The following is a 12,503-nucleotide window of genomic DNA, read 5'->3' on the forward strand; positions in this document are numbered from 1 at the left end:
GGGGGGGGGGGCTCTTTTGACCCCCCCCCCTAAGAACTCGCGAACGGTATGTCGTATGACCACCAAATTTTCAGAGAATGGTGTACTAGTGAAAATTTATCATATCGACAATTTTTATGTCGTTATGACGTAATATGACGTCATTATGACGTCATTAATGTGATTTTATTGGCCAAAACCGTCTAAATAGGTTTTTCCCTGAAAACTAAATGGTATTCAACATTACTGTACCAAAAGTGTTTATGACAGAATATTATGGTGTACTAAGTCTTATGTTGTCCATAGCAACATCGGTGACGTCATAAAATGACGTCATGCATATTTAAGATTTCCGCCATCTTGGATCATCAATCTTGAATTTTCAAAAATAGATTTTTCATGATAAAGCCTAAAATACATTGTAAACATACTAAAGACCTTCATTTAAACCTTTTTTGGAAAAAGAAATGGAAGTATTGAAGAAATTTTAATGAAAATAACCTGTATATACCTGTTCTAATGATATGGTCCGCCATCTTCTTATCTTCTTATCTTAATGATACTGGTACAAAACCCTCGCGGGTATAGCCGACCAGGGGTAGGTCTTGGTGCACGGCTAAGAACGGCCGGTGGTGGTAGTGCTCATAACAAATAAAGTGAAAAAGTTCTGTACAAGGTGAAAAAAAAAAGATAAAGAAAAAGTGCTGGCCGTCTTACATGATGTCTATTTACTCATGTATGGGGTGGCCCATATATCGGGCCAACCCCAGTTTGAAGTTCGTGAGTGATGTACATGTAGCTATTTCAGTAGGTAGTTGATTCCAATCAGATATAGTGCGTGGAATGTAACTGCTGCGGTATATATCTGTTTTGCAGTATACTGTTTGTAGCCGTAGTGGGTGCCCCCTAGTGCTATTGGTATTCCTAGTGGTAAGGTTGTGTAGGGGTATGGCGACTAGGTTGTGGAAGGCTTTAAAGAATAGTACTAATCGTGAGTGTTGCCTTCGGACTTGTAGTGTTGGCCAGCCCAGATTGTGAACAAGTTGTGTGGCACTGGTGGTGTGTCTGTAGTCATTGTGTACCCATCTGGCTGCGCGCCTCTGAATGGCTTCAAGTTTGATCTGTAGTGAGTTTGTTTGTGAGTGTTGGCGTTTGAGTGGGTCCCAGACTGGAGCTGCATACTCCAGCCTGGGTCTAACTAGGGATGTATAAGCCTTGCTTCTTACCTCTTTCGATGCCCCCCTAATGTTACGCTTCAGGAAACCCAGTGTACTGTTAGCCTTTGAAGTGATAGATGCGATGTGATGTGACCACTTGAGATCATGTGACAGAATTACCCCCAGGTACGGGTGCTGCTCCGTAGCCTCTAACGGTTCTGCAAACATTGAGTACATATAATTGGGTGACTTGCGAGATTTATGGATATGCAAGATGCAACATTTTTTCACAAAACTTAACTGCCAGATGTCAGACCATTCACATAATTTGTTCAGGTCGTTTTGAAGTGTATGCTGGTCATGCGGTGTGTCAATTGGGCGGTATATCAAACAATCATCCGCGAACAGACGCAGTTGGGAAGCTATGCTTGAATCAATGTCGTTGATATATAATAAAAATAGTAGGGGACCTAGTACGGTTCCTTGGGGGACCCCGGACTTCACCTTAATGGGTTTTGATACCTCACCATCTACTTGTACCTGTTGCTGTCTGTCGAGTAGCCAGTTCTTTATCCATCTTAGGTTCCCCCCCCCCCTTATGCCATCTTGGAATTTGGCCAATGACGTCATCAAATTAGCATAAATTATGCATATTTAATGATAAAATTTAAATAAAATTATATGGGATGTTATTAATATTAGAAACCATGAGTAACTTGACATAAAACCCATAAAATTCTATTGTTGAAACAAAAAGTACTAAATTTAGCAAAAAATGCCTGTCAGAAACCCGTTGCCATGGCAACACAAAAAATTATTATCTTTTTCCAATGATAGAGAATTGTTGCCAACAATATTCTAGGAAAAGTCCCCAAGTTTGGCCGTTCTACGGCTAGCCGTTCAGACGCTAGGTGACATCAAAGTTGCCGCGGGCACTTTTAGCCCCCCCCCGGTCTAGGTAGGGTTAAGATCTGACTCCATGTGTGCAACCATGTTGGGATTTAATGCTGATCGCATCCAAGTGCATCTCGCGTCCTCGATCCTTCGTAGTTGGTCTTTGGTCACTTAGTGACGTGGTGGCAGCTCGTGGGAAACGTCAACCCAAGTCTCCAGCCGTAATCTGACCGAGACGCAGCGCAGAAGGACAGGATGGCACTCAGCACTGTTTCGAACGCACTACAATCACCAGCGTGAGCGAGTTGGCGGAATTCCTCCAGACCTTAACCGTAGGAAGATCTATCGAACCCTGTACGCCCACAACCAGGAAAGCAGAATCCAGAATTCTCCAAAGTGTTCCTGAACCGTGGGAAGGAATCGGTCCTCTATCCTGCACCCAGGTCGGAATTGTGCATCTCGAACTTCGACGCACATGTGCTGGCGGTGAAACGGCCGCCATTTTTCTTCAAATTTCCCTCATCCTCGCCCCGCACCCAGAGCGCTCCCCGATCCCGCTCGTCCCGGACTTCCCCGACAACACGCCCGTGTACCTACAGAACTCACACCAGTCAACGATTGTTCCCCCTCACGATTTATGTCGACGAACAGCCGCGTGTATTCCACCTACTTAGTCCAAGCCCCAGAGATCGGCTCACCAACTAGAACTGAACGCTCCCATCCAAAATGGCTACCGCCCGCGCGCCCAAACAGTGGTGTTTGACACGTACTGAAACCATCAACTCGTTCGAGAACTGGAAAAGCAACCTCATCTACGTCTTATCCCTGGACCAAAGTTTCGCCCCGTTTCTCGCTGATGGCGTTACATGGATGAAACGGACACCAGGAGTGGAACATCGAGGCTTCACCAACGATGGGGAGGACGTCCCAGCGGCACAACGCAGAACGGCGGCGCAGAAGGCGGCGAGCTTGGAATTGATGCTGGGACAAGTAGCGAACTTCTGCCCCGTAATCACAAGAAACCGCGTTGTCAAGGCCAGTACATCTTTGCCTGATATCTGGCAGGCAATTCGCCTCCATTTTGGTTTCCAGGCTACCGGGGGATTTTTCCTTGAAATTGCCAACATCAAGCAAGAGCCGAACGAGTGCCCAGAAGATTTGTACCAACGTCTGACGGCCGCTGTGGAAGACAACTTATTAACTACAGTGGGGGACATTACTCACCATGGAGAAGCAGTTACTACCAACGAAGAGGTTACACCGTCCCTTGAAAACATGGTCGTGCTGTTATGGCTACGTATGCTTCACCCCGACCTACCCTCTCTGGTTAAACAACGCTACGGAGCTGAACTACGCCATCAAACCTTGGCTTCCATCAAACCTGAAATATCCCTGGCTCTCACCACGTTGCTAGATGAGCTCCGCAACACGGAAGACATCCGAACACTTCGCATCCGCCACCGTAAACACCCCTCGTCATACCGCCCGTCCAACCCCCAGCGTTCAACTTCAACGAGCCGCAACAGAGAGTGTCCCCTGTGTGCTCAGTCCGGCAGATCTGTGACAGACCACTTTCTCAGTCAATGCCCCTTCCTTCCAGACAACGATAAACAGTTCATACTTCGCTCCAGACGAATCGAGATAACAGAGGACGATTCCACATAGGTCTGAACTCTGAACCAAAACGTCCAGACTCACAGGCACATCAACCACGACACGAGGTGAACTGGGTTGGGGTTTTGTGCGCGTGAAAAATTTGCGCGTGAAAAACTTGCGTGAGAAAAATCTGCGCGTGAAAAAATAAAGTTCTTAAAATGTGCCAGAAAATGTGTAGTGCAATATTCTTAGTAAAAAAAAATGTGACCCCATGATGTGATTTTCCATCTTATTCCTGAATTTTTTGTTTAAAATGTTGGTCCCCTGGGAATAGAGAAGCTTTAAGTCCTGTCTGAAGTGTTTCACGCGCAAAAAGTTTAAAATTTGCGCGTGAAAGTTCACGTGCAAAAAAGTTTAAAATTTGCGCGCGAAAGTTCACGTGCAAAAAAAGTTTAAAATTTGCGCGTGAAAGTTCACGTGCAAAAAAGTTTAAAATTTGCGCGTGAAAGTTCACGCGCAAAAAAGTTTAAAATTTGCGCGTGAAAGTTCACGCGCAAATTTTTAACTTTTTTGCGCGTGAAACCACCTAAAAACTTTAGTGAAAGTTATCTTTTGAAAACCAGGAAACTGGACAATGTTGTGTTTTGAAAAGTTGTTATTTGGACGTGCTAAAATGAATTTTTTGTGTGTGAAGGGTTATCAGTATGTCTATATCCTAATTCAAAAGAAGAATATAATAGATTTTCCTATAATGTGTTACAGTAAAGATGTATAATATTTCAACCAAATACCCCTCAATTTCTATTGTATCAATTTAAGTACTATTCAACCTTTCCTATGTCTCCAACCACCACAGTCATAGAACTCGTTACGCTACTAGATTAACTTTAGCTCTGGAAAAACCAAAAACGAATGCAAAGAAAATAAGCTTCAGATACAGAAGTATTTCTACATGGAATAACCTACCAGTGGATTTACAGCATTTAGGAACAAAGGACAGTTTCAAATCAGTGCCAAAACAATTGCAACATAGACGAAATCAATGTAAAACTCAGGTTAAAGCATACTAATGTAATATATTAATTAAGTAATAATTTTTATTCAGGTTCAATGATTGTGAAGTATGCGAAGGTGTAAAGAAGAAATAATTGTAAATTTGTGTGATGTGTAATATGTTGTATGTCGCTGTTGTGATTGTGCATATGATAAAAAAGGTCAATTTCCTCCAACAACCTCTGCTTGGAAGTTGGAGAGTACATTTAAGTACCACACGTTAGCACTAGTTATTCATCACAATGCTTACACAGTCACCAGAGACGTGCAGTAGTACAGGAAGAAACTTTATTGGTGTAGAAATTATGTTCTCGTAAGTACAATATTGAATCAAGCATTGTTTTCAATTCATTACCATATACTTGACAATTTGCGCGTGAGGCAAGTTGTCTCTACTGAAATCAGCTGCCAGATAGTACTATACCGGTAGTATATAAAACCTGCACAGCACACAAAAGTATGTTTCTAACATCTGCTTTACAAGTAGCAAATGTTAAAACTTGATATAATAAATGTGATATAATTGCTAGCGAAACAAAGAAATAACTTACTATGGATAATCATTGGATATTGTGCAAACAAATGTTTTGTTTTAACAGTTGAATATAATTTCTCCACAAAAACTAATACTGTACTACGGCAGAGAAGTTGGGGTCATAAAACTAATCAATTGTTGACATCAGCAAAAGTATGTAAGAAATTGTTCAAAGAAAGAATTGCTAATGTTAGTTACTACTTACTGGTTGCTCACAGTTGATAAACTTGCAACTACAATACAGTGCATTGAAAACTGACACATATAGATACTAAGTTCTTGTAAGGAGAAGTCACAACACAGTACATTAAACACTGATACATATGTTTTCATTTTCCATAAACATATACATGTATGAACATATATGTACTAGTTATATACAAAGTTCTTAAGGAGTTCTTACAAATTTCTTAAGTCTATCACCAAACTATTCCATAGAAAAAATGTCATATGTTGACCTGATATGAAATGAACAGTTTCGATTTTAAAGAAAACAATATGTCAACTTGGATTTAGCTCACTTTAATAAAACAGGAAGAAAAGTAGTCCAAATTTGTGTTTTTAAAAGAACTCATGCCATGGGAATGCCTCTGTCCTTCAACTTGTCCACATCTCCAGGGTAAAGGTTACAAGGAGGACCAGAACAGTGCACTTCTAATGGCGGGCAAGTCAAATCACTCATATAGGGCTTTTCAGAAATACAATTGAGTTTTGCACGAAAGAAAAATTCTCTTTGAACAACATTTTATTTATTTATTTATTTATTTATTCAAGCTTTACCACAAGTGGAAGGGAAGGGAGAAACAGGTGGAGACCACCTTTACAGGCTCCCTCCCCAAAGACATAAATGACATTACAATCAATCATAGTTAAAACTAATTAAACATATTGCACAACATCGTAAGAAGACAATAATAACAATATATATAATTGCACAATTTCATAATAGCTAGATCTCTGCACATGTACATCCGGCCGTGGAAGTGCCCCATGTCTACCGTGGCCTTATTGCCAGACATGTGGCACACCGACAAGCAGACGTCCACGTGCAGAGATTGTCAGTAACAAAATGATCATTAAATCTCTTGGTCAGCGATTTGACAAGACCCCGTTTGAATGTTAAAAGCTCGGACTGCCCCGAAGCGACAGCCCCCATGTCCCGGACTCTGACTTCCAGTCTGTTCCACTCAGCCACCAAGCGAGGGATGTAGGAAGTAGCGAATGTTGATGTTTTGCAGCGAACTGGCATTAGCATATGGGACCTACTACCTCTTGTTGGACGTGATGAAAATGAAACATAATTATGCATGTCTAAATCGTACACATTAGCCGTGGACTTAACATACAACATGATGTCAGCGATCTCTCTCCTATATGAAAGAGGTAACAGGTAGAGGGTTGTGGTAGAGGGTAGCAACTCTGAGTGGCGACCAGTAACCTCTGGTGTTCCTCAGGGGTCTATTTTGGGGCCACTTCTGTTCCTATTGTATATTAATGATCTACCCATCACTGCAGCAAACTCCACTGTAGCACTGTTTGCAGATGATTCTAAATGCTACAGAGAGATTTGTAACGCTGTAGATTGTAAAAAATTGCAGAATGATATTTTCTCTATGTACGAGTGGAGCCTTCGGTGGGGGATGTCTTTCCATCCATCGAAGTGCAAGGTTCTCCGTCTGACACGTTCCAAGAGCCCAATAATTTTTACCTATCATATGTCAGACATCGTTCTATCTACAGTCAAAGATATGAATGACTTAGGGGTTTTGGCCCAAACTGATCTGCTTTGGAACAGTCACATTGTGAAAACAGTTGCTAGAGCCAATTCAATGGTTGGATTCATCAGACGCACTGTTGGTTATGAGTCCAGCCTTGTGGTGCGCAAATCCTTGTATGTATCATTGGCTAGATCTTTACTTGAATATTGTTGTCAAATATGGTCACCTCTGTCTCGCAATCTGATGTCCTTGTTGGAGGGCGTGCAGAGGCGGGCAACCAAGTTCATTATAGGTGCAAATGCCAATGCTTGTGAACTTGACTACAAGGCTAGACTAGCTCACCTCAACATTGTGTTGAGGGGTGATCCATAGACCAGTCACAGAAATAAAAAGCATAGGTTTTATTATTGAAGACTTTCGGCAACCTGCACATATAGCTTTCCTGTATTTTTCTAAACGCCCAGCTATCCACTTATCAGGTGTACTATAAGGTCTGTTTTTCTTGTAAGTAACAAAGAGAGCCTCCTGCTCAATAGGTTCAAGCTGGACTCGCTGAGTTTTGCTGCTTCTTTCCCCCTCCCCCCTGCTTGCACTCTCAGATTGTTGACAATTTGTTTCCGACTGTTTATTAACATGTCTCAACAGCTTTTCAAGTTCACTTTTTGTTAGACCTATTTGCCAGCCAATGGGATCATCTGTATTTAGTTCAAAAACATGCATATACAGCCAAACTATATGTTTGCAAAGTTGTTTACCATTATGTTGTTTGAAATATGGACAGGAGCAGTTCGGTGTTCGGCTGATTACAGTATTATACACACCTCTGGTTAATTTATTAAAAATTTTGTATGTAAGTTCTGATAAATCAACATTAAGATTGCTAATCGTTATGTTGTTTACATCTCTTTTTGCCCGTTGAACTGTTTCTTTGTGCATTTTGCTAGGACATTGTCTGTACTTGTAAGGCCGTTTTTCTTTAACTTTGCCAGAATTGGTCTGATTCAAATTGTCAGATTTTTCATCTGAATCTGTGGACACAATTGTTCCTCGCTCATTACATTTTTTTAATACTTATAGTTTGGGTCTGAGCCTCCATGATATCTTTTTCCTTTTTTTATCTGGTCGGTGAGAACTTCTTTCATGGGGGACAACAGTGTCGTGAAGTTCAGATTCCTCATTTAACTCATCATTCTCATGAATATTAAATAATGTCTCACCATATGCCCTGGCTTTGTTTTGTTGGTCTGCATGTTCCCTGCCCTCTCTTGTTTTGGTATCTGGACCAGTACCCCCCCCCGGAAACTTCCCCCTTCCAACTGCTTGAGTTCACGCTCTGTTATCATAATATCTGCCACATCGTCATAGGCAGCATCAACTAGTGACAGATTACAGGAGCCGGATCTTTTGTAACGGGAATGATATGATTCTGAAAAGTTCATGTTTGGAACATTAAGTTTTGGTCGAAATGCTGTACATACATGAAACCGACGTTCATGCCACCATTCTAGCCATTTTTTTAGAACCTCAACCCGTCTTTGGCTTCTGCTAATGACATTTTGCAACCTACGGTATTCTTTTGCTCTTTTTATGAATTTCTCTGCATCTTCACTGCCCAGCCTCCTGGCATGAAGATGCACAGACTGCATATAATGGAATGTACAGGACACTCTAGCACCTGTATTTCCAAAGACTTTTTCAAGTGCGACCCAATTTGCCCCCCCTTCATCACACATCCATCCAATAGGATTAAAAAGATAGGCCTTGTTTTGGGTAATGGATTGTAAGGCTTCATTAAACAGTGTCCATAGGAGAACAACGGCTTCTGTATCTTCTTCTCCTTCAATATCTAATGTTGCCAGCTTAACAATTTTTCTAAGCAATTCACTGTACACATGTATTCCAAGGCAGATGTATCCTCTGCAGCGACCATGTTTTTAATCAAAACATACATATTCTTGTTGCAGAGGTGAAAATGGACCGTTCAGGTCCACACTAATGGCCATTTTACACAGAACACCGGATGTTTTAAGAACATAACTTATTGACGCATTTACTTGGCCATCGTTGGCTTTGAAAACGTAAAATGAATCAAGCTTATCAAGTTTTGCTTTTAAAGCAGCTACAGCATCAAAACTATGTCCTAGTGGATGTGACTCCCGTGCACACTTTTTCTTTTCTCGCTTCAACATTTCATAGTCCAGTACATCATCCACAATGTTTTCAATTTCCTCCTTAGAGCCATTTTTGATTGCATCAACTATAGTTTGTCTCTGAGCTGCTCTCGGCCCGCATTTGGGATTTTTCAAAAATTCTTTGGTCTTCTTTGGGAGATGCCTTTGTTTGGTCACTTTAGGAATACAAGAATGTATACCAGAATGCTTAACAATAATATAATTCTTTTCTGGAAAATATTCAACAATTTTGTGGGCATCACATGGTGTAAAAAGTCCCTTTTCTCCACAAATTCTAAAAGTGGCACCGCCATCAATACATTGTTTAAAAAGCACTCCGTTTTCGCTGCCAAATTGAAGTTTGTAATGGCATTGGATATTTTTACAAATATAGGACCCTTTGCAGGACATTATTCTTCTCATTTTGCAGCTTTTTGTTGGTGCAGTTGATGATCGTCCCCAATTCCTGCCATCATGAGGTGTTTTATATTTCTTAATGGATGGATCGGCATGAAATGGAATTTTGTATATACATGTCCCATTAAGGTCATGAGGCAATTCATCAACATCTTGGAATACAATGTCATCCTGCACTGGAGGGGCCGTGGTGAGAGCAATCTGGCTGTTTTAGGTAACTTGCATTTTCCATTTTTGTGTCCATCTCCACTTCTGAATCTGAAATCACCAGTCATGTCTTCTCCATCTTGGGGGGTTGAATTTCCATAAGCATTGGTATTGGAACATTTTCCTTTCCTCTTTCGTTTGGTACCTATTGATATATCACTTTCTGTTGAAGATTCTAGATTCACTGTTGGGTAGACATGTTCTTCAAAGTCAAAGTCATGTTCTTCACTGGAATTTGTTGTATTCATAGTTTCCTTGTAACTGTTACCATCAAAATCTGAGGAGGAACTGTGCACAGATGATTTACTTGTTTGTGAAAAGTTCTTGAATTTTCCTCGGTTTTGAACTAATACTTGTAAAACATCCTGTTTTTCTATACATTGAACAAGACTAAGGGAATGCTGTTTACACACTGCTTTCAGATCTTTTAAACTGTATTGATTCAGGTCCTGAACCAACTCTTTTGCAGTGTGTGTTTTTAGTTTTAAACAAATTTCTACAATGGGCTCTTTCAGCACAGGTTTGTCTTCTTCATTTCTTAATCTTGATCCATATGAACTGTTGAAACTATCACTGCACCAATCTATGTTTGCATCAGAATCACAAGAGTTTTCAGAAAGAACAAAAACTTTTGACCTGTCCCTTCGTCCAAACTTCTGATAATCGTCAACGTCATTTCTGAAACTTTCGGAATGTATCAGAACATCTGTATCAGAATCTGAAATGTTAAATTCATCTCTTTTGTTTTTTTCTTCCTTTATTTCTGTCTCTGGCATATTAGTTTCTGTTAAGTTTGATTGCAGATGATCACCATGGCATTGTTTGAATTTCTCTTGGTTATTAATTAATACTTCTAAAACATCCCTTTTTTCTATACAGTTCACCAAACTTAAGGAATACTGGTTACATACAGCTTTTAGATGTTTTAGACTGAAGCACTCAAGCTTATGATACAATTCTATCGCACTGATTGTTTCTAACAGGTTCTGAATTTCTACCATGGGGTTTTTATCTTTGACTCTGTGACTGTTGATTTGCCTCTCACAGCATTTGATCATGTCATAAACAAAAAGGGCATTCGGATATAGCTCTAGTGCATCGTTTAGCAGAAACAATGACACCTCCAACACTCCATTGACAGAAGCAGTTTCTGCTTCCTTCAAATTTTGCTGGAAGGTGCTCCACCTTTCCCGAATAGTTCTGCTTGTGACTACATTATAGTGATGGTGCAATCTATCGTATGGTAATTCAATGGTTCTATCATTACAGTTGCCTTTTGTCGGGGGTACTACCAGGGTTTTCTGTTTATGTTGGAGAATATGAATAGTAATACCAGTGACATTTGCAATAGCATGGAAGAGACAATCCAGGATTGGTGAGGAAAAGTCTCCATGCATTCTATATGCCGCTAGATCTTCTTTGAAGTTTCCTACCAGTAAAAACTAGGACACTCTGTTAGCTCCTTAATGGCATCATCTATCAACTGCAAGTAACCTCCTAAGTAGTGCACATCATGGACAGAGCTGAGGGCTATTACACATGCATGAGCCATACAATATCCATCTTTTGGAATTTCTATCAGACACCTATCTGTTTCGCTTAGCCATGTGATGTCAACCTCATCCTTGTTCTTAACAGAAACTTCTTTGCTTACAATAAGTGCACATTGCAAGCATGATACCATGAGTACTTTGCTACCACCATAAGAATGCTCGTGGCATTCCACACTTTCAAGGCACATCTCATCTTGAAGTAATTCCCTCCTAACTGTCACAACCTCTAGCAAGGACTCTAGGTTTACAACAACATCAGGTTTAATGACAAAGTCATCATCGCCTTTGACAATGGGCTCTATAGTGATGTAGTGCCCAGTGCACTCCTTCACCTGGAATGCTTGGCCCTCAGTGTGAAACCCAGATGCACTGAGGTAAACCTCCGTGACAATCACTGGGTCTCCCAGGCCAAGACTCCGGGGGATCTCACTCCATATAATGTTGGAAACTTTACGCGACAGCTCCACGTCGTCCCTCACCTCCACCTCTGCAGGAAACCTGTTGTGATATGTTTCCTCGTCGATTTGAATGTTGTCGATCTTACCATTGATGTTATCATTGTGTTGAAGCACTGCTGACATCAGAACTTCAACTTCAGCTGTGAAGTTGTCCAGCTCAGCTTTGCCCAGGTTCTCTAGCATCAGCGCCTTGGGAAGCACTTTGTGGAATTTCTCCAGCAGGTGCCATGCTTTCTGACCCTGAAAAAAATTATAAACTTGTCATTCAGCCATCATGCACACACATCCAAAACATGGATACATTGACTTTTTTTAGTCTGATCCACACATTATATGTAGGGCAGATGTTCCCAACATGTCCTGCACTGTATTTCATATTGACAAACAGACTAACCAAAATAACTGACCATTTTGCTAAGTCCTGATATATAAACATGCAGTAATATATAGGGTGGTAAATTCCTCCCTTTAAGTTCCCTGTCATCTAATTACAAAACTTCCCTGGATGGGTAAATTTCTACTAAATTTCTGGCTCAAGGCACTTTTGCAAGCAGGCTTTTCTTGCCACAGCTGGCTTAGGCACTGTGGCCAGGCAGGGTCAGTGACAGGTTAATCAGAATTTTTCGTTTCAAGGAAATGTGCTCTCACTGCTCATGGCCTGTAAGGTGTGGTCCTGAGGAATTCTCAGCTTTTAGAGGAATTAGTGTCTCTTAATAATTTCGACACCTATATCAAGGTAGTTTTGTAAGGAGGTCAATATATATA

General features: G+C 40.8%; 1 protein-coding gene across 1 annotated transcript in view; it reads right to left on the reverse strand.

Annotated features, from left to right (window-relative positions):
- Nucleotides 1-4,513: 4,513 nt before the first annotated feature.
- Nucleotides 4,514-12,503, reverse strand: part of LOC109475404 — a 9,163-nt gene continuing 1,173 nt past the window's right edge. The window contains exons 3-4 of the mRNA XM_019776008.1: nt 11,409-11,978; nt 4,514-4,519 (exon numbers count right to left, since the gene is read on the reverse strand). Coding sequence (XP_019631567.1) covers nt 4,514-4,519; nt 11,409-11,978 — 576 coding nt within the window. The remainder of the gene's footprint in view (nt 4,520-11,408; nt 11,979-12,503) is intronic.

The sequence above is a fragment of the Branchiostoma belcheri genome, unplaced genomic scaffold (assembly GCF_001625305.1).
Source record: "Branchiostoma belcheri isolate BF01 breed outbred unplaced genomic scaffold, Haploidv18h27 scaffold339, whole genome shotgun sequence".
NCBI lineage: Eukaryota > Metazoa > Chordata > Leptocardii > Amphioxiformes > Branchiostomatidae > Branchiostoma > Branchiostoma belcheri.